At 38.4% G+C, this 22,099-nt stretch overlaps 1 protein-coding gene across 1 annotated transcript; it reads left to right on the top strand.

Moving 5' to 3' along the window:
* The first annotated feature begins 1,165 nt into the window (after window positions 1-1,165).
* LOC128520921 (C-C chemokine receptor type 4-like) lies at window positions 1,166-21,557 on the top strand. Its single transcript, XM_053495373.1, has 3 exons — window positions 1,166-1,229; window positions 18,998-19,073; window positions 19,533-21,557. The coding sequence occupies exons 2-3, from the start codon at window positions 19,024-19,026 to the stop codon at window positions 20,548-20,550; spliced, it is 1,068 nt and encodes a 355-aa protein (XP_053351348.1). The 5' UTR covers window positions 1,166-1,229; window positions 18,998-19,023; the 3' UTR covers window positions 20,551-21,557.
* Window positions 21,558-22,099: the final 542 nt, after the last annotated feature.

Raw genomic sequence — 22,099 nt, forward strand, 5'->3', positions numbered from 1 at the left:
CCCTGACCGAGAGAAAAAAAAAAAGAGCAAAATAAACGCTTACTTTTTCCTCTAAAAGGGAAGACCGGACTGAGCTCCCAAATTGTTAGGTTTTAAAATGATGATGAAGTGTGTGTCCGAGCTAAGTTTTAAGCTAAGAGAAGAAAATGTATTTCTTGTTGTGTCCGCCGCACCTTGATACACTTACCGGTCCGGGACCGACCGACCGTGAGACACACACACACACGCAGGCATGATGTCTGAAGATCTCTTTTTATTCTCAGCAAAGAGAGCACATTTAAACGGTGCTACATCCCGAACATCAAAAGAACCATTCATTAACATGTCAGAGGGACCCGGAGACAGACAGGTGAGAGGAGATGCATTTGCATTCTCCTGATTAAACAAAAGGGTTCTAGCAGACAACTAGACAACTTGGAGGTATCCTACAGGATATAGAAGGTGTTACCACATAAGGCATGAGGAAGCACAGTGAGGGGTCTGTTCTCAGAGCACAGGAATCTTCTTATTAGATTACATTGTCTTACAATAATATAAAACCTTACAGTAAATCATATTTAATTTGCATTTAAAAAATGTTTGGCTACCTTTTGCACACGTCCCAAAGTATTACTATGTAAATTTTGCATGTTAACATTGTCTGTAATGGTGAGTTTAAAAGAGAGTTGCAAAATTGTTATGCGCTGAAATTCCTTCTGCCAGGGATTGCGACACACACACACACACACACACACCATTTCTGCGTTCATAAAATCTGGAACAAAAGACACATTCTGTATCTGTAAATGTGGAAAATCCTCTGGTGTAATGTGTGGACCTGGGTGCCAGCATCACGCAGTCCGCGTCGCCATAGCAACCATTTATTCCTAGCGCGGAGATCCATGACTTTGAGCTATACGCCCCTGAATAAAAACAGTCATAAAACTGCGCAAAGGAGCATCATATTTCGCTTTAAATATTGCGCAAAAGCATTTACGTTATATGCTATTTACGTGTTTTTTTTTTTTTTATAGTCACGATTAATTAAGGGGTTTCTCAATATTTGGATTTAAACCAAGTTTATCTAAATTTTTAACTTACACCCTATGGTGTACAGTATGTATGCAGTGGTTCCACCACTTAGTATTTGGGGACGCGTCTGTCTCATCCCTCCCATTCCTATGTCTCTGACTCCTCCACCCGTACTCTCCGCAGATCGACGCGAGCTCCAGCTGCTGTGAACAACCAAGGTACACTTTTACTTTCTGTTTTATAGGCAATAGTTTTAAGATTCTCTGCAGACGTCGCTACATACGGGCATTTCTAGTGCCGACCGTCTTTGTTGGCTGCGATAAGCTTTGCGCTTTGCCCGGGTTTGTCAAATCATGGAAGCGCATCAGAACTTTGTTTGTGTGTGTTTTATATATAGGCTACTGTACAAACAGCAACGTAAGTAGGGTTAAGTAGGTGAATCTCTACTTACGTAGCAAAAGTCATTTACACAACAGATTAGTTTTAACAAGAGGAATCAACAGCATCGTATCCGAACTGAATTCTAATGATATGTGCATTTAGTTTGTACAGCATCTGTGTAGTTATTATACATGCGTTCATGGCACAGTACTCAAATTACATCAAATCAGTTTCCAGCTATAAACTAGAGTAAGTTTTTTTATCAAGTCCATACTATTTTCTAGCCACGTCCCAGGCAGCTTATATAGGCTAATAATAATAATAATAATTATTATTATTATTATTAAATATAATATTACTATTATAATGAGCCATAGTCACGTGACAGCCATCAAACTCATTAATGTAAATTTTCATATAATCTTTTTTGTGGCACATTTATTTTGCGCAGAGGTTTGTTATACAGAAATGTGTACACTAAATAAATATATCAAACAAATTCCTGTCATTAATTTGTTAATAATCATTTTAACATCTTTATACTGTATATAAATTATGACAAGCGTTCGAAAAGAAATCTTTAAGTTTATTAACTTCTTGCTATGGAGACATAGAGGGAACATGAAACATATGACATGGACGTTAGTTACATGTGCCCCATTTTTAAGCAATAAAGGACAACAAATAAACCACATATGGTATATATCAAGCTAAATTACAGGTTTCCACACTTTTCAGGGATCAAAACACATGTTCAGTTGTTCTATACTAAGGATTGACCTCACTATTTTATGCTACTGTAAGTAAGCAGATACATGGTGTAGAGTTTATTTCAGTTGTGACCTTTATGTACAGTACATTCTAATTTGCTTAAAATAACCATGTATAACAGAGTACTGTCTGTTCTTCAAGACAATCCATTCTGACTTCTGATTAGTGCAGAACATTGAAGCCAATTTAGCTGGAGCCTCACAATAAAAAGCAGGCCACTTACCAGCAAGGATGGCTATGAGAAATGTTGTGGCAAATTTTGTAAACTTCGCCCATTTTCTAAACACAAACATAACAACTACTTGAGTATTAAGAGAAAAAAAGTTTATTGCAACCAAAAGTAAATAGACAGCACTGGACTGGCCAACCAAAAGACAACAGACAACCCACGAAAATTCAGCAAGCTTCTAACGATTACATTATTGTTTGCTCCTCCAGTAAGTCAAATAGATACTTAACATTTATTAGATGTAAGCTCCTTTATTTAGGTCAGACTGATGTGGCATTTCCCCTTTATGTAATTTTCCCCCTTTTATCTTATATTTATTCATGTCTGGGTAGGCCTAAAAGATCTTGTTTTCATTTTTTTTTTTCTTTTTTGGAGAAAGTTTGGTTTGTTTCTGTTAATCAGACTATTGACCACTGTTGGTAAAGACTTGGGTTTTCGTCTGAGAAAGTTTTAGGCTTTTCCTAAGATGCATAATAATCTTATTCTTATTATTTTATTTTTCTATTCCTATTCCTATTCAATATTTTTTTTCTTAAAGTTATTGAAATTATTATTTTTAGTTTTATATACTTTATTTATTTATTTATTTATTTTGGACTTAAGTGCAGTTAGGGTCAATATGATTACTTTTATCAAAGCTTGATTGCATTAGATTATATTATTTAATGTATTGTTATTATCGCATAATTATTATATTTATTTTTCCTGATCTGACTGATCATTAATATTTTGATTCATAAAATCCTATTTTTCTTAAATCATAATTTGATTATTATTAACTATATGATTTTAAACATTAAAATTTGATAATATACGTATGCATTATGGATTAGTAATTATTTTTATATCAATTAATTAATTAATTAATTAATTAATTAATATTCAAAAAGTTACAACCTTCATTGATAAATGTTGGTTATGTAGTATAATATAGAGTATAGTAAGGGATAGTAATATATTTGATTATAAACTATTGATCCCTTTGTTTCTTAGCTTTAAAACGGGAAGTCTGGCCATCTGTGCTCTGTGTCCAGAAAAAACGGAACTGAAAGTTATTTCTGTTAACTTTTCCTAAGCGCCTCTGTTAATCTTATTTTGGCAAAGAGCTTTCTGCAGTTTTCTATCATGATCTGCCTTCTTTAAAGTTCCTTATTTCTTGCTCTCTGTGTATACGGGTCATCCTTTTGGTACGCTCTTTTTTTCTACATTTTTCTACTTGAGTAAGGTTAGAAAACAGGTACTGTATAATAATATAAAATACGATTAAATTAGTAAGTATTATTAGTATATTGTTAGTTTAGATAATATACTATTATAATATTAATATCAATGTTGTTTGAAAAGTTTGTCTCTGCCTCTTGCCTGTGTATACCTTTACTTCCCTAAATTGAGTGTCTGGACGGCCTGTGTTTTTCTCTGATGAACAGATGAACAGAGGGCTTGCTCTTTCACAGAGGCCTTATGGGTATTAGACATTAAACGTATTTTAAATAAAACATTGGCTTACTTAGAGTAGTAAATCCCCTGACATATGTTTTTGAATTTCAATAAAATTTTCCACAATTTTTCGGATTAGATTTTATCTATACAATGTGGTTAATTCTGTTATTTTCATTAAACTTGTAAATTGTTATATGTAATTCTATGTGTACTTGCCATTATATATATCCATTAATTTTAATTCATACACAATCAAATTCTATACAAACTTAAATAATTCCTTTGATTGTGTAAAGCTGCTTTGGGAAAATGCCAATTGTTAAAAGCGCTATACAAATAAAATTTAATTGAATAAAAAATTTAATTGAATATTCACATTACTTTTTTTTTTTCATTTAACTTGTAACATACAGGTCCTTCTCAAAAAATTAGCATATTGTAATAAAGTTTATTATTTTCTGTAATGTACTGATAAACATCAGACTTTTATATATTTTAGATTCATTACACACAACTGAAGTAGTTCAAGCCTTTTAATTATTTTAATATTGATGATTTTGGCATACAGCTCATGAAAACCCAAAAATCTAAAAAAATTAGCATATCATGAAAAGGTTCTCTAAACGAGCTATTAACCTTATCATCTGAATCAACTAATTAACTCTAAACACCTGCAAAAGAGGCTTTTAAAAACTCCCAGCCTAGTTCATTACTCAAAACCGTAATCATGGGTAAGACTGCCGACCTGACTACTGTCCAGAAGGCCATCGTTGACACCCTCAAGCAAGAGGGTAAGACACAGTAAAAAATTTCTGAACAAATAGGCTGTTCCCAGAGTGCTGTATCAAGGCACCTCAGTGAGAAGTCTGTGGGAAGGAAAAAGAAAACACGTGTGGCAGAAAACGCTGCACAACGAGAAGAGGTGACCGGACCCTGAGGAAGATTGTGGAGAAGGACCGATTCCAGACCTTGGGGGACCTGCGGAAGCAGTGGACTGAGTCTGGAGTAGAAACATCCAGAGCCACCGTGTACAGGCGTGTGCAGGAAATGGGCTACAGGTGCCGCATTCCCCAGGTCAAGCCACTTTTAAACCAGAAACAGCGGCAGAAGCGCCTGACCTGGGCTACAGAGAAGCAGCACTGGACTGTTGCTCAGTGGTCCAAAGTACTTTTTTCGGGTTAAAGCAAACTTTGCATGTCATTCGGAAATCAAGGTGCCAGAGTCTGGAGGAAGACTGGGGAGAGGGAAATGCCAAAATGCCTGAAGTCCAGTGTCAAGTACCCACAGTCAGTGATGGTCTGGGGTGCCATGTCAGCTGCTGGTTTTGGTCCACTGTGTTTTATCAAGGGCAGGGTCAATGCAGCTAGCTATCAGGAGATTTAGAAGCACTTCATGCTTCCATCTGCTGAAAAGCTTTATGGAGATAAAGATTTTATTTTTTTAGTACGACCTGGCATCTGCTCACAGTGCCAAAACCACTGGTAAATGGTTTACTGACCATGGTATTACTGTGATCAATTGGCCTGCCAACTCTCCTGACCTGAACCCCATAGAGAATCTGTGGGATATTGTAAAGAGAAAGTTGAGAGACGCAAGACCCAACACTCTACACAAAGGCTACACTCGATGCTGCGTGAAGACGCTATGGGAACATCTTGTCATGTTGCCGGTTGTGAAGCATGTGTGTACCAAACACGCCAAATTTTTGGCTTTTATAACCTCGGTCAGGTGACGTCATCTGATAGGACGCACCTGCAGGTTATAAATAGGAGTGAACCGGAAACATTCCTCAGATTCTTGTCTTCACCTAGTTGTGAGCGTGTGTGTCTAACCAGCAAAATAAGTGTTTAACTCACCAATAATGGCAGAGTTTAAACGAGATGTCCCTCCGTGTGTATAATCCATATCGGAGTATAATCCATATATTAAACTCGTGCATCCGGCAGAGCTGTGAGAGACGGATTTAAAACTCCTTTCTTTCGTGTTCTCATTGGATCGGGAAATCCCTCTGTCCGCTTGCAAGCGCGTGCTGCGCTTCTTGTGAATGGGCAAGGATAAAACATCCTCTCTTGCTTCCACGGAGATGGTAATAGCCTCTAAGCACTTAAAAATAAATAAATAAAAACATAGACGGCAGGGTTTGTCGGGTGGCCGGGGGCGGAGCCTCAACGACGCTCTCTCCCCTTTTCTTAGCAATCTCCATATGAGTTAACCCTTTCATGGAGTAAGCTTTATTCATCCCGTGTTTTCCTGCCATCAACTTATTTATTTATTTAAATATAATTGAGGTAGAAACGTGGAGTTAAATGATGACACCCAGATAGAAGAGACGCTTCCAGGCTTTCTCTCTTCTGGGACATCATCCTTCCTGAAAAGCTATTACTTCCTTTCAAGCTGTGTAGACTTTTTATCTTCCCTGAAGGAAAAAGCTTTTTAGGCAGCAGGTCAGGTTGGCGCATTGCACACCATGGCGGTTTTGCACGCCTATCAGGCTGACCTGCTAAGAGACTTGAGTACTAGCGGGGCTCTGCAAGGTAAGGCGTATTGGATTTACGCCGGGCCACAGACTTGTCTCTTCGTGCAACAAAGCAGACGGCTTGTGCTATCGGCCGTTTTATGGCTGCTATGGTCTACGCGGAGAGGCACTTGTGGTTGAATCTCAGGGGCATTAAGAAGAAGGATTGTGTATTCCTCCTTGATGCCCCATCTCGCCTCCCGGCCTACTTGGCAATGTCGTTAACTCGGTTGCCACTAGGTTCATGAGGCGAAGTTATATAACAAGCCTTCGGGAATTCCTTCCCCGCCTTGCTCAAGAGTCGGGACTGTCGGCCACCCAGTCTCGACCGGGTCTGACTGTTGCGAGGCATGAAACACACAAGGAGAGTGTTTTTGAGCTGGGCACCCCCTCGCAAGATTGGGGTGCGTCACGCAATCCGCCTCAAAAGAGGTCAGACTGGCATATTGTCTTCACAATGAAGCCCTGAGGTTCATGTGCCCAGGACCGTGGGGGGTGGCCCCCCCATGGGGAGAGGCACGCAGAATTCCTTATAAAGAATGAAGTGTTCTCCCTGGCACCCCCAGGAGGTTGGTGTTCTTGCTCCGCCACCACTGGTGTTTCGGGCAACTCCAGTCTCCAATAAAATGTTAGTTCTTCGGGTTTTTCCTGCCGTGTTTCAGGATGCCGAACATCTAACATCCCCCCCGTTTAACCAAGCCGCTGAGCTTTGCCCCTTTCTGAGAAACTGGCAGCGTGGAAGCTACTGCCAAGTATATCTCCTTGGGCACTAAGCACTGTACAGAGAAACTACAGGATTTAGTTCTCACATCACCCTCCGCGTTTTAATGGCGTGGTCTCCACTTCCATGAAACCGGAAAGTGCAAGAGGAACGGGGGGCTGCGATTTTCGATTTTGCGGGCTTTACCGCTATCTAAAAATAAATCAGTGGAAATATTGCCACAACACAGGAGGTTCATGAGGTTCGCTTTTGGGGGCGAAGCTTACTAGTATCGGGTCCTTCCATTTGGTCTAGCTTTTTCACCCGCACATACACAAAATACATGGATGTAGTTCTGGCTCTTACGACTCCAGAGCATCTGTATTGAATTACATGACTGGCTGGCCCAGTCTCAGTAGCTAGCGCTTCGACATCAGCATGTTGTTCTAGCTAATCTTTGTTTCCTAGGATTTAGAGGACAACATTTTTGGGTGTCACATGGAATTTGAGCGTAAGCGGGCACAGCTGTCTCCCGCTCGTGTTGAATCCATTCTCAACACCGTCAAGAAAATCAAGCTAGACCAGAAAGTGACCATCACTTTCATAGATCTTAGCTCTCATGGCAGCTGTATCCACGGTGACACCTTTGGACCTTCTGCACATGAGAGCATTTCAGTTGTGGCTAAAAACCAGGGGATTTTACTCTTGGGCCAATCCCCAATAAGGGCTACGCGCCAGGTGCCTCTAGGAATCAGGGTTCATTTAACCAGGGAAATCGCCTCATTAATTGCACTAGCAAGAGGTATTACTTTGCAGCAAGTCTGTAATGCGGAGGGTTGGTCCTCTCCGCACACATTTGCCAATATGCATCCTATTGTTTTGAAGCCTTCTGTCCTCCGCCTTTACAGCTTCGGAGCAGGAAAGACTTCACTTACTTTGTCCAGTACGTGCTCTTCAGATTTACGTCCACCGCATCAGCTAGTGGCGTAAGTCAAAGCAGCTTTTACATGGTCTGGGGGCGCAACGGGGGGTGGCCCCCACTACACTACACTGGGCTATTGCCCTTTCCTATGAGGCGCGTGGGCTCACTTCGCCTCTAGGAATCAGGGTTCATTCAACCAGGGGGATCGCCTCATCTATTGCACTAGCAAGAGGTATTCCCCTGCAGCAAGTGTGTGACACGGAGGGTTGTCCTCTCCGCACACATTTATTACATTTATAGTTTGGATGTTCATGCTACTCCGAGCCTACGGGTCCTCGAGTCAGCTACCCAAGACATAGTTCTGAGACCTTCTCGGTCTTGTGCGCACACGCTACACAACCTTGGAGTCCAGACACTTGCAGTGCGGCGGCGTTGGCACTCTCGTTCCCATAGCGTTTTTTACGCAGCATCGAGTGTAGCCTTTGAAAGGGAACATCTCGGGTTACTTTGCTGTAACCCTGTTCCCTGAAAAGGTGGGAACGAGATGCTGCGTCCCAATGCCGCACTGCCTATGTGACCGGACGTCTGTTTAGACAAATCAATCTGAGGAATGTTTCCGGTTCACTCCTATTTATAACCTGCAGGTGTGTCCTATCAGATGACGTCACCTGACCGAGGTTATAAAAGGCAAAAATTTGGCGTGTTTGGTACACACATGCTTCACAACCAGCAACATGACAAGATGTTCCCATAGCGTCTTCACGCAGCATCTCGTTCCCGCCTTTTCAGGGAACAGGGTTACAGCAAAGTAACCCGAGACGGCCTCCATAACACCTCAGCAGTGACACAGGCTGATTGCCTCCATGCCACACCGCATTGAAGCAGTCATTTCTGCAAAAGGATTCCCGACCAAGTATTGAGTGCATTACTGAACATAATTATTTAAAGGTTGACTTTTTTTTGTATTAAAAACACTTTTCTTTTATTGGTCGGATGAAATATGCTAATTTTCTGAGATAGGAATTTTGGGTTTTTATGAGCTGTATGCCAAAATCATCAATATTAAAACAATAAAAGGCTTAAACTACCTCAGTTGTGTGTAATGAATCTAAAATATATGAAAGTCTAATGTTTATCAGTACATTACAGAAAATAATGAACTTTATCACAATATGCAAATTTTTTTAGAAGGACCTGTATATTTATAAGTTGAAACATTTTATTATTATCTATTTATTTATTAAATATTTTTCTCTTCTAGATCTGAAACTGTAGTTGTTTTTAGGTTGGGTACATTATATTCAGGTTCTATAAGAGGTATATTTCATTCTAATTCTGCTTCTTGTACCATCCTGCCAAACATTTCATATTGCCCAAATAGTATCTTTATGGCTTTACTTATAAGTCTTTTTCATTCTGGGTATTTTTTTCTCCACAGAAACCATACATTAGAGTCCAGTTTTAATACACTGTGGTTTCAACATAATTACAGTTAATTTAAAATTTTGGTACACTACTCTTTTGCTTTTATTGAAGAGGAAAGAATGCCTACAGCTAGCTCCAACTTTTTCACATCCTCTCCCTTATGGATTCGGGGGAAGATGGAACCCACATTTGCTTTGATTCTAGTTGATTCTAGTCCATCTATTGAGAACAACAGTAGCTCTGTTGTATCTGATCTACTTAATACCCCAGAGAAACCCCTCTGTAAAAAAGAAATGCAATGGTATAGTAAGCAATAGGCAAGAGACCGGTAATGTGGACATTCTGTCTGCTATGCTATTGATATGACCTTTTAAAATTGCAACTTTTGAAATAATGACAATTAATACTTCTAAACAAATTGTAAACAAAGTGCCACATTGCAACAACTTGGAATTGATATGAATGCAAAATATAAAATAAAATAAAATAATCAAGTGGGTAAATTGATATACTACGGCCATAGCAGTAATCTTTCAGCTGAGGTGGATATTCTGTTACATACATTTAAAGGGGAAATGCTATAGATGGTGAAATCAGATGAAGACAGATGGTTGATAATAGTTATCAAACAAGGAAATGGTTTCAATTTTTGTAATGTTTATGGATACAAGTTTCAGTCTTGCAACAAGATTTTACAGTGTTTGCTCAAATTTCCACAAATGTTAACAGGTTGCATACCGAATATAAAGAATCTTATATTGTTTTTATGTGGCAATTTTAACGAATGTGTTGTTGTCAATGTTGATAGATTGCCACCTAGAACTACTTATCACTTGCTGTCACCAGTGGTGTCAAAAGTATTCACATTCATTACTTGAGTAGAAGTATAGATACTAGGGTTTAAAAAGACTTCTTTAGCAATTGAAGTATCAACTCAAGCTTTTTACTCAAGTAAAAGTGTAAAAGTACTGGTTTCAAAACTACTTAAAGTATAAAAGTAAAAGTAACGTAAGGGGGGGAAAGCATTAAGGATAAAAGCTTAGGCTGTGCCACAGGCCTATATACTGCACTAACACGTCATAAAAAAAAGAAAACTGCGTTGTTGTTTTTTTGCTTTATTTTTTTAACTGCCATAGTGATTTGGGATAATGTATATGGCAATTAAAAAGAATGCAATTTAGTACAATGCAAATACATTAAAGAACCATATATGTGTACTACTGAGCATTAACATGTTTTATGGAGAAAATGATATGATAAATTTTAATGGTGCAAAAAGTTAAACTTCAGAGGCATGTCATCGGTAACCTTTATTGGAATGTAAATGTACATCCAAGCTTAGCTGCAGGAATCTGTGAGGGCAACATACAAGAAAATTAGTGTACCCAGGACAGGCTTAGTAACATTTACCCTTGTATGGTTGTCTACAATAAACATTACTGCTGTCAGAATGAATAATTAATCCAAGTGATTCATCAAAAAATAATAATTATACACACGCACACATATCATTTCTGGTGCTGTTACCTTCCTCGCTGGTGCTTGGTTGTGACATTTCGCTCGAATCTTGAGTCTTTATCATCTACTTATCACAACCTTATCAACCGAAAATGCAAATTTATTCAAACGTCCTTGCTGGAGTGTGTGACGTGACGTCACGTGCAGGTGTGATGGATCGCATACCAACCTATAGGGTGTCAGAATGGTATGTTTATACTTCTCATTCAACCACAATCTTGTTTTTTGAATGACAAGCTGAAATAAAATAGGAGTAACCAAGCTATTTTTAAAATGTAAGGAGTAGAAAGTACAGATAACTGCGTAAAAATGAAAGGAGTAAAAGTAAAAAGTTGGTTAAAAAATAACTACATCAGTAAAGTATAGATACCCAAAATTTCTACTTAAGTAAGGTAACAAGTACTTCATTACTTGACACCTCTGGCTGTCGCACAATTTAATTTTGTCTCTATGTTCGGACCTTTCCCTGGCATTTTTTTTACCCTAATTCCAGAGAATTAACCTGGTCAAATAAAAACCTAACTCACACTAGTTTGCCCCTTTTTTTGATCATAAACAGATATTCGTTGGTGTTCATCAAACCAATTCCCCACTAAAAGGATATTGGATAATTCTCTGTTAAACAATAGTGACTTTAACATCCGCATCAGAAAACTTATTCATGAGATTTTTTACAGATTCGAATGAGTAAAGCAGAAATAACTTTAAACCACCAAAGAAAAGGAATTGGAGAAAAAATATATTAGTTTACTCTATTTTTCCTTGTTTAAAAATGGCTAAGCTGTGTAAAGCTTTAACTTATTTTAAGATTAATGGATTAATTAGCCCCCATTCTAATATTTAAATCTGTCTATAAATTTTATGGTGATCTTTCCTCTTCCACTTACGACCCCAATAATAATAGATCCTTTACTGATAAAATTGCAATGTGGACCTTTGTAATTAGTGAAAATTATAATTGTATTTTTTTTAAATTTAAAATTTAAAATAAAAAAAAAATGATAATTGAAAATTATATAATTGGCAACATGCGATTTTCAAATAAAAGTGGATGAGGTTAGGAATGCTTTGTACTTAATGAGAAAAGGTAATTCGGGTCTTAATGGGCTTTCATTGGAATTTTATATCCATAGCAGGATAATGCACCATGTCACAAAGCTCTAATCATTTTAAATTGGTTTGTTAAACATGACAATGAGTTCACTGTACTAAACACACAGATCTCAACCCAATAGAGCATCTTTGGGATGTGGTGGAACGGGAGCTGCGTGCCCTGGATGTGCATCCCACAAATTTCCATCTGCAAGATGCTTTCCTATCAATATGGGCCAACATTTCTAAAGAATGCTTTCAGCACCTTGTTGAATCAATGCCACGTAGAATTAAGGCAGTTCTGAAGACGAAAGGGGGTCAAACACCGTATTAGTATGGTGTTCCTAATAATCCTTTAGGTGAGTATATATGTTGTTAAGTTTGTCACTCTGGGGAAGTTTTCAATGGTAGTATATAAAACAGAACAAAAAAGATATATAGTTGCCTCAGCACTTAAGCATACAAGAGTATTAGTTACTATAGTTAAGGAGCCTATCCATACTGTATTTCAAAATCAAATAAAAAATCAAAATGTTTAGAAGAAGTGACATTATGAGCCAGATTATGACACTTATAAGGCTTCAGGAAGTTTCAAGTTTCAAGCTTTATTGTCATATACAATAAGGCATCATTACCGTAATGGAATTCTTAGACCCGTGTTCCCCAATTTTAAACATAAAAAACATATAAATATAAAAATATAGAAAGAGGAGAGAAAAAAAAAAAAAAAAAATATATATATATATATAAATTCAAATTCAAATTTTATTTGTCACATACATATACACAGTACGATATGCAGTGAAATGCTTTGACAACTGCTCGTGACCTTAAGATAAAAGACCTTAAAATAAAAGACTAAAGAATAGGAAATAAATATAAAAAGAAGGAAATTTAACTAAGAAGAATAAAATAAAATTTTAAATTTTAAATTTAAATAAAATAACATAACTGTACAAAACAAATATTCAATATAAGAAAAATATGGGGGAAAAATAGAAAAATATGAGACAGTTATACAGAATATACAATATAAGAAAAATGTAACAGTAGTACAATATAGATATATGGAATTTTATGGACATTTGTGTGGGAATGAAGTTAAATATAGATTGAATATAAATGGAAACATCACATATTTAAAGTGTTTAAAGTGTCTTGTGCATCCAGGTACTGTAAGAGAACGTCCAGGGTGTGTGCAAATATGCTTAAAAGTGACATATTTAAAGTGACTTGTGATACGGGTAATTGTGTAATTTAACTAATGTCCACAAATGGTAGTTGTGCAGTGGCCACTAGTGTAAGTTAATGTCCAGAATGTCCATAGTGAAAGCAAAAACCATATGTGTTGGACAGTTATGTGTTAGATTTAATAATCTACTTACAAAAAAGATACTAATATGCTTTCTCAATGTAAGCAAACACCTGCACTAATAAGATATTAATTAGAAATGCTAAACTAATAAGTTTTTACTGAAATATTTTCACTGTTGAAATAACAGCTAGAGTTTATTAGAGACAAAACTTAAACTTTATCCAATTTACTTTTTCGATTTCTCATCTGTGAGAGTTTTGTTTGTAAGATATATACCATATAGTATAAAATTTATATTCTTTTTTTTTTAGAGCTGTATAGAGGGAACAAATAAGACTGTCTGTGGTTAAATGTATTTGGGTGCATGCTGTAGGATGGCCTGGGTTGATGTGAAAAAGAAGTTGCGGAAAAATCTGTTCACATGATATTGAATAAATTGGTTTGTCAAAACATCTACAGTAACTGTTACTGTATTTGTAAATACAATTCAATTCAATTCAATTTTATTTGTATAGCGCTTTTAGCAATTTTCATTGCCGCAAAGCAGCTTTACATAGTCAAAAGAATTATTTAAATTTGTATGAAATGTGAATCTGTATGAATCAAAATGGTCAGTTTGTCCCTGGTGAGCAAGCCGAGGGCGACAGTGGCAAGGAAAAACTCCCTGAGATGGTAATAGAAAGAAACCTTGAGAGGAACCAGACTCAACAGGGAACCCATCCTCATTTGGGTGAAACAGAAAGCAGTAAATGATCTGCATTTATACAGTGTGTAGGGTTTGAGGCAGTTCAGCTATAATAGCTGATGTTAATTGATGTTAATATGGAGTCCAGGTAGTTATTGAAGACCCAGATAGACTTGTAAGAAGTTCCAGTCCTGAACTATCAAACTGTCAAGTCCCCAGAGAAACAGTTGCCAACACCAGTCAAGGCCAGAACCATTTTCTAGGTAGAGAGAATCATTCCCAGACACCAGACGGATCCCAGAGAGACACACGGGGCATCCATGTGACGAGATCTTCAGCCAGAAGCGGGGCACCAGGATGGGTCAGACAGGTCCGGAGGGCAGAGGGAGTCTGGATCACTGGCAGCTCAGGAACGACATGTGTAGCTCGACAGAGAGAGAGAAAGAGTGAAAGGGGGAGACAGGAGGAGAGAGGAAAGAGAAAGAGGGGGGAAAGAGAAGAAGAGGAGAGATGGCAGTTAGGTATGGTCACAGTCACACAATGTATAATGTGAATGTATATTAACTGTAGAGTGCAAGCAGAGACTCCGGCAGGACTAACTATGACAGCATAACTAAAAGGGAGAGCCAGAAGGAAACACAAACATAAGGGCTTCCTGAGATGTAAAGCAAACAATCACCTCACCGTCAGTAAACCTGAGTGATCAATGAGAGTGAGGAAGACAGCATCCAAACATACCAATTCACCATAATACTCTACGTCCATGAGTCCCCCAGATCTGCTCCTTTACCTATGGCAAATCTATTTATAAAAATGCTTGGCTAAATAAATATGTTTTTAGCCTGGACTTAAACAATGAGACTGTGTCTGAGTCCCGAATACTATTTGGAAGACTATTCCATAATTTTGGGGCTTTGTAAGAAAAAGCTCTGCCCCCAGCTGTATTTTTCATAATACGCGGTCCTGACAAGCAGCCTGCATCCTTTGATCGAAGTAGGCGTGGCGGATCGTAAGACACTAGCAGTTCGCTCAGGTACTGCGGCGCGAGACCATTTAATGCTTTATATGTCAAAAGTAGTATTTTAAAATCAATGCGAAATTTCACAGGGAGCCAATGCAGTGAAGAAAAGATAGGGGTGATGTGCTCATATCTTCTGGTTCTAGTGAGGACTCTCGCTGCTGCATTCTGGACTAGCTGAAGCTTATTTATGCATCTAGCTGAACAACCAGACAGTAAGGCATTACAATAGTCCAACCTAGAGGTGGTAAAAGCATAAACTAGTTTTTCTGCATCGTTTAGCGACAATAAATTTCTTATCCTGGCAATATTTCTGAGGTGAAAGAATGCTATCCTGGTAATATTATCTACATGAGCTTCAAATAAAAGGCTGGAATCAATAATCACACCAAGGTCTTTCACTGTTGCATTTGATGAAACAGAAAGGCCATCTAAAGTTATGGTGTGATCTAAAATTTTACTCCTACCTGTATGCGGTCCTATGACTAGAACTTCTGTCTTATCCGGATCTAGCAGAAGGAAGTTAATTAGCATCCAATTTCTTATGTCCTGCACACATTGCTCAATTTTAGTAAGCTGTTATTTCTCATCAGGTTGTGCTGAGACATATAACTTTGTATCGTCAGCATAACAATTAAAACTAATACCATGCTTACGGATTATGTTGCCCAAAGGAAGCATGTAAAGAGAAAAAAGCAGTGGACCTAAAACTGAACCCTGCGCAACGCCAAACTGCACTAGAGAACATGCAGAATAATCACCATTTAAGTCTACATACTGATAACGATGGGTCAGATAGGATCTGAGCCAGGAGAGGGCTGTACCCTTAATTCCTACTACATTTTCTAATCTGTGAAGAAGAATAGCGTGATCAACAGTGTCAAAAGCTGCACTGAGGTCGAGTAATACAAGCATAGTTACACAACCCTGATTAGAGGCCAATAGGATGTCATTTACTACTTTAACGAGTGCTGTCTCTGTACTGTGATGACGCCTAAATCCTGACTGATACAGTTCATGTATGCCATTTCTATGTAGATATGAGCATAGCTGCTCCGCTACTATCTTTTCCAGAATCTTAGAGATAAAGGGGAGGTTTGATATTGGCCTGTAACTGGACAGCTGACAGGGGTCGAGGTCAGGTTTCTTAATTATTGGTTTGATAACTGCTTATTTAAAAGATTTTGGAACATAACCAATGCTGAGTGAAGAATTAATTATTCTCAACAGGGGTTCTGTTATTGCTGGTACTATCTGTTTAAGAAAATGTGTCGGTACAGGATCTAATATACAAGTTTATGAATTTGCAGAAGAGATGAGTGAAATTAGTTCATTCTCTTCAAGGGGAGTAAAGTATTCTAGGTTCTAATCTGACATGGCTAGATTAACATCTGCATCAATTACATTGTTCGGTTTCAAAACCTCAATTTTATGCCTAATATTTACAATTTTATTATTAAAAAAGTTCATGAAGTCCTCACTATTGCATGATGTTGTTGTGGAGTCTTATTTCTGGTTAATTTGGCTACAGCATTAAATAAGAATCTAGGATTATTTTTGTTATTTTCTATAAGAGTGGAGAGATATGTTCTTCTAGCTACACTAAGAGCTTTTCTATAGTTGGGGATGCTCTCCTTCCATGCTATTTGAAATACTAACAATTTAGTTTGACGCCATTTACGTTTTAATTTCTGAGCGGTCTGTTTTAAAGTGCGAGTGTGATCGTTATACCAGGGAGCAAGTTTCTTATCTCTAATAATTTTTCTTTCAACTGGAGCTACATTATCTAAGGTATAGCGAAATGTCGACTCTAAATATTCAGTCTCCTGATCGAGTTCTGTGGGGTCAGACGGTGATCTAATCGAAGTTGGGAACTCTGGGAGATTACTGATAAAACTCTGTTTGGTAGTTGATGTGAATGTACGTTTCATACGGTAGCGCGGCGCTGTGCGAACATTATTACTGTGGCACACTTGAATTGAGACAAGATAGTGATCTGTGATAACTTCAGATAGTGGAATTGTGAATAAATTTCTTATACTTAATCCGAATAATATTATTAAATCTAAAGTGTGACCTGCTTTATGAGTGGGTCCTACTACACACTGATTTACTCCTACCGAGTCCAGTATGGACATAAATGCTGTTCTCAGAGGGTCTTCTGGATTTTCAGAATGAATATTAAAATATCCAGCAATTAACACTTTGTCTACAGAAACGACTAGGTTTGAGAGGAAATCTGCAAATTCACTAAGAAATTCAGAGTACGGCCCTGGAGGTCTGTAAATGACAATTAGCGGGATCGACTGAGGTTACTTAATATAGTTAAATACACTTATGTTACTATAAAGAATTTCAAATGAATTAAATTTGTGTCCTTGTTTTTGTACAATAGTCAAATTATCATTGTGAATAACTGCGACGCCTCCTCCTCTACCAGTTAACCGAGGCTGGTGTATGTAGCTGTATCCAGGAGGACTAGCTTCATTTAGAGCTACATACTCGTCCTGTTTAATCCAGGTTTCTGTCAAACAGAGTATATCAAACTCCTAAACAGTGATAATTTCATTAATTATAACTGCTTTAGATGCGAGAGATCTAATATTTAACAGTCCTAGCTTCAGATCAGAGGTGCCGGCTGCGCATTCAGTCTGATCCAAGTTTGTGGTCTTTATGTTAATTAAATTACTAAAACAGACTTTCTGAGTCTTTCTAAATTTGTTTTTAACTCGGGGAACAGACACAGTCTCAATACAGTGAACCCTGAGTGACGACTCTATGGAGCTAGCAGACGGTTGGTTTAGCCTGTCTGTCTGCTCCCTGGCCTGGGCTCTGGATTGTCACCGATTAACTAGGCCTCTTCTGAGACTATGAGCTATACTGCAAGAAATGAGAGCAGCACCTTCCCGAGTGAGATGGACACCGTCCCGCCCTAACAGGCCAGCTTTGCCCTCAAAGGTCTTCCAATTATCAATGAAGCCCACGTTGTTTTCGAAGCACCACCTGGACATCCAGCGGTTCAGCGACCATAACCTGCTGTAAGTTATGTCACCACGTCTCATTGGGATGGGACCAAAGCATACTACTCCATCGGACATCGCCTTTGCTAATTTAAACACCTCTATAAAGTTATTTTTACTAACCTCTGACTGACGAAGGCGTATATCGTTAGCTCCAGCATGTACCACTATCTTGGAGAACCTGTGCTGTCCTAGAGCCCTAAGATTACCTGCTATGTCCGGTGCTCTGGCTCTTACACCTAACCACTGCCGCTGGCGCCCCTAAAGGTCTAGCTAATTTCACGTGCCTCAGTATAGAGTCTCCTATAACCAGAGCTCTTTCAGGTTTCTCAGCGGGTGCATCACTGAGGAGAGCAAACCTGTTGGACACGTGAAGCGCAGAAGAGGTGTGCTCCGGTGGGCTAGCCTTAGCGTTAGCTTTGGCTGAACGAGTATGCTGCCGAGTCGTCACCCACTTGCCCCGCTGTGAGGGCTCTAATGCCGGAGTCGGGGGCTGGTTATCTCCACCTGTGGCACCCAGACTGTCCGCTACAGGAATAACACTGCTCTCACCCTCTCTAACCCTCTCTAAAGTCTGGATGCGCTCCTCTAACGCTGATATCTTCTCCGTCAGAGTGCTCACTAACACACACCTATCACAAATAAAATTACCACTAATGACGGAGGAAGAATGGCTAAACATCCTGCACTCTACACACTGAACAAGCTGAATATTAGACATGATAACGTACCTGAGTCGGAGTTTAGTTGTTTGGAGCTGAATTCCGTTTGTTGTTCTTAGAAGAAGAAACTCGTGCGTTCTCCGAAATACAGACTCTTTAGTTCAGAAGTTTACTAAGTCATTTATGGATAAATGAGATACAAAACTGCATGAAAAAGAGGCGTGTTCAGTGTGACAGGTGCTTTACCCAACATTTAAGATTTTTTTCCTTATTTTCTGTATCTTCAAACGCAGGTTTATGGTTTTATGTTTGAAGCTAAATGACAACAATGAACACGAGCAGTGGACCCTGGGAAGGAGCAACAATCAGGTGAGAACATGTTACATATTAACACCAGTCAAATGCACTTGGTAAAAATCATGATATTTTTTCGTCTTAATGACGTATGTCTAATAACCCATTATGGAATAATGTACGTATGTATATGAATATGTAGTTGCTTTCCTTTACAGTTCCTTGTATTTATACCCCTTGAATTTGTCTTTGTAGAACCACAAGGTGTAAACATTAATAAAAGCAAATCTAAGGATGGCGATTACATTTACATTTAAAACACTGTTAGCACTATGTACAGATTTTTACAGACTTACAATATAAAAGTTACAAAACTGCATGAACAATACTCATAAATCGACCCATAATGCTAATAAAAAAAGCAAGACAAAAACACAAATCATAAAACACAAATGGTAAATCATCACTGCACACTAGCTCAGTTTCCCATTTACTGAACCTCTCTTGCAATAACTTTCTCTTTACTATTTTCAGCTCGACAGAATATGATTACTCTGATTTTGTTTCTCCATGTGAATACGGACCCCATGCAAGCTGGTTCCTCCCAGTGCTCTACTCTCTGTTCTTCGTGGTGGGCTTCCTGGGCAACATGCTGGTGCTGTGGGTAATGTTAAGAGGTGCTCAGATAAAAAGCATGACTGATGTGTCTCTCCTGAACCTGGCCATCGCTGACCTTCTACTAATCTTCACTCTCCCCTTCCTGGCTCACTATGCCAGAGATACCTGGGTATTTGGTAGCACCATGTGCACTTTGGTCCTCAGTGTGTACTACGTTGGATTTTATGCTGGTATTTTCTTTATTGTGCTGATGAGCATCGATAGATACTTGGCTATCGTCCATGCTGTGTTTGCCTTGAGAATCCGAACAAAGGCTTTAGGGATTTTAGCAAGCATGATTGTCTGGATGCTAGCTGTTGCAGGATCATTTCCTGAGCTACTGTATCTTGGAGTTGAAACATTCGGAAAAGAATCAGTTTGCAGTGCTTATCCAAAAACTAAAGAAAGTCACAATGAGGTAAGAAGTGCAGCTTTCATTAAAATGAATGTTTTGGGCATGCTGATCCCACTGAGTATTGTGGGATTTTGTTATTCGATGGTGCTCAGAAAACTTCAGACCCTTCAAACATCCAAAAAACGAGCCATTCGTCTCGTTGTTGTGGTCATGGTTGTCTTCCTCTGCTGCTGGATACCGTACAACATTGCAGTACTCCTCAAAGCACTGGAACTGAAGCACATCCTGCCTTCAGAGTGTGAGCTCAGCAAAAGGATCCAAATGATGCTACAAGTCACTGAAGCCGTGGCGTACTCACACAGTTGCCTCAATCCGTTCCTTTATGTGTTTGTGGGAGAAAAGTTCAAGAAGCATCTCACCAGGCTCTTCCTCCAGATGCCATGTGTCCATGTGCAGGGTATGAAGCGCTACACGACCCAGGTCTCAGGCTCAGTTGATCCACAAACTGAAAGTGTTGCCGAACTCTCAGTTGCCATCTAAATGCTCAAAGAACAGCATAATGTATATAAATACATCTACATGTCTTATATATCTCTTAAATACATTAACAATTATCATAATATGCACAACTTGTGAAAGGTTTGTGAAGTTTCAGAGTGGTTGCTTTAACCTTTTTACCTTTAATATGCATCGTTCACAAAAAAATGTGTTTACAGTGTACTTATACAGTATATAACATTCATGGACATTTAATTAGACAGTAATTAAGGATGAATTATTATGTTTGCTATGTATGCTAAACAAAGGTAAGACAAAGGATTTGATATTGGACTTCAGCACTAGGCCGGAGAAGAACTACCAGTCCCCATCATCAACGAGAGCAAAGTGGAGAGAGTGGACAGCTTCAAATACATCAACACTGTGGTGAAAAAGGCCCGACAGCGTCTCTACCACGTCAGATGCTTGAGAGACCTCAGACTGCCTGCTTAGGTGCTCAGGAATTTTCACTCCCGCACCATAGAGAGCATTCTGACAGGAAACATCACGACCTGACATTGGACATTATTTAAATTACTCTATCACAAGTTACTTTAAATAAGTCACTTTTAAGCATATTTGCACCCCCCCTGGACCTTCTGTTACCCTGATGCACAGAACATTTTAATTATGTGGATATGTGAATCATTACACTTTCAGGCACATTTGCACACCCCTGGGCATTTACATTTATATTCAACTTCATTCCCACACAAAAATTCCATGAATTCTATATTTCTATATTGCACAGCTGTTTTTCTTATTTTTCTATATTTTTTCATATATTTTTCCTATATTGTATATTTCGTACATACAGTTATTTTATTTTAATTTGACATTTTATTTTATTTTATTCATTCTTAGTTAAATTTACCTTCTATTTTCTTTTTCATATTTATTTCCTATTCATAACCTTTTATTTTAAGGTCACGGTCGGTTGTCTAAGCATTTCACTGCATATAGTAATATGTATGACTGTGTATGTGACAAATAAAATTTAAATTTTTGAATATTTTGTATGTATACATTTGTTTAAATGCTCTTGTGTAATGTGTGGAACCTGAAAGCGACACCGCTTGGCACTCTCTGCAGCTGTACACTTCACCATGACAACCAACATTGTGCAACAGTTGTTTATGGTTGAGGAATTTACAGGCTAGTGATTAGACAATAAGATTTACATGAGTGGAGTTTTATATTGTTGAACCCGAGGGATGCAAGCATTCGTCCAAAATGCATGACCTCATTTCTTCAGAAAACATAGGAGTGAGTCAGACGTTAAAGGAAACATAGTGGCAGGGTTTTTCTTCCGGCCTGGTCGAGTGAGATAAAAAAAACAACACATCAGCAGTTTAACAGTATGTGCTTAGTGTTTACATCGAGCCAAATACCTTATGTAGAAATGCAGTAAGGCTTGTTTCTGCATGTTATATAAATGTACTGATAAATTACTGATACTCTGATGAACTACTGATACCATGCAGTATGCAGTATGTTTAAATTTTCCTCAGTCTGTGCTACACAGTAGAATGTTCTCTGTGACTGCATGGTA

Source organism: Clarias gariepinus, chromosome 4, assembly GCF_024256425.1.
Source record: "Clarias gariepinus isolate MV-2021 ecotype Netherlands chromosome 4, CGAR_prim_01v2, whole genome shotgun sequence".
Lineage (NCBI taxonomy): Eukaryota > Metazoa > Chordata > Actinopteri > Siluriformes > Clariidae > Clarias > Clarias gariepinus.

Bases quoted from the DNA above. Each gene is read 5' to 3' on its own strand.
- LOC128520921 (XM_053495373.1), top strand. From the start codon at position 19,024: ATGACAACAATGAACACGAGCAGTGGACCCTGGGAAGGAGCAACAATC. The intron at 19,074-19,532 runs GTGAGAACATGT...TACTATTTTCAG, and splicing joins TGGGAAGGAGCAACAATCAG to CTCGACAGAATATGATTACT.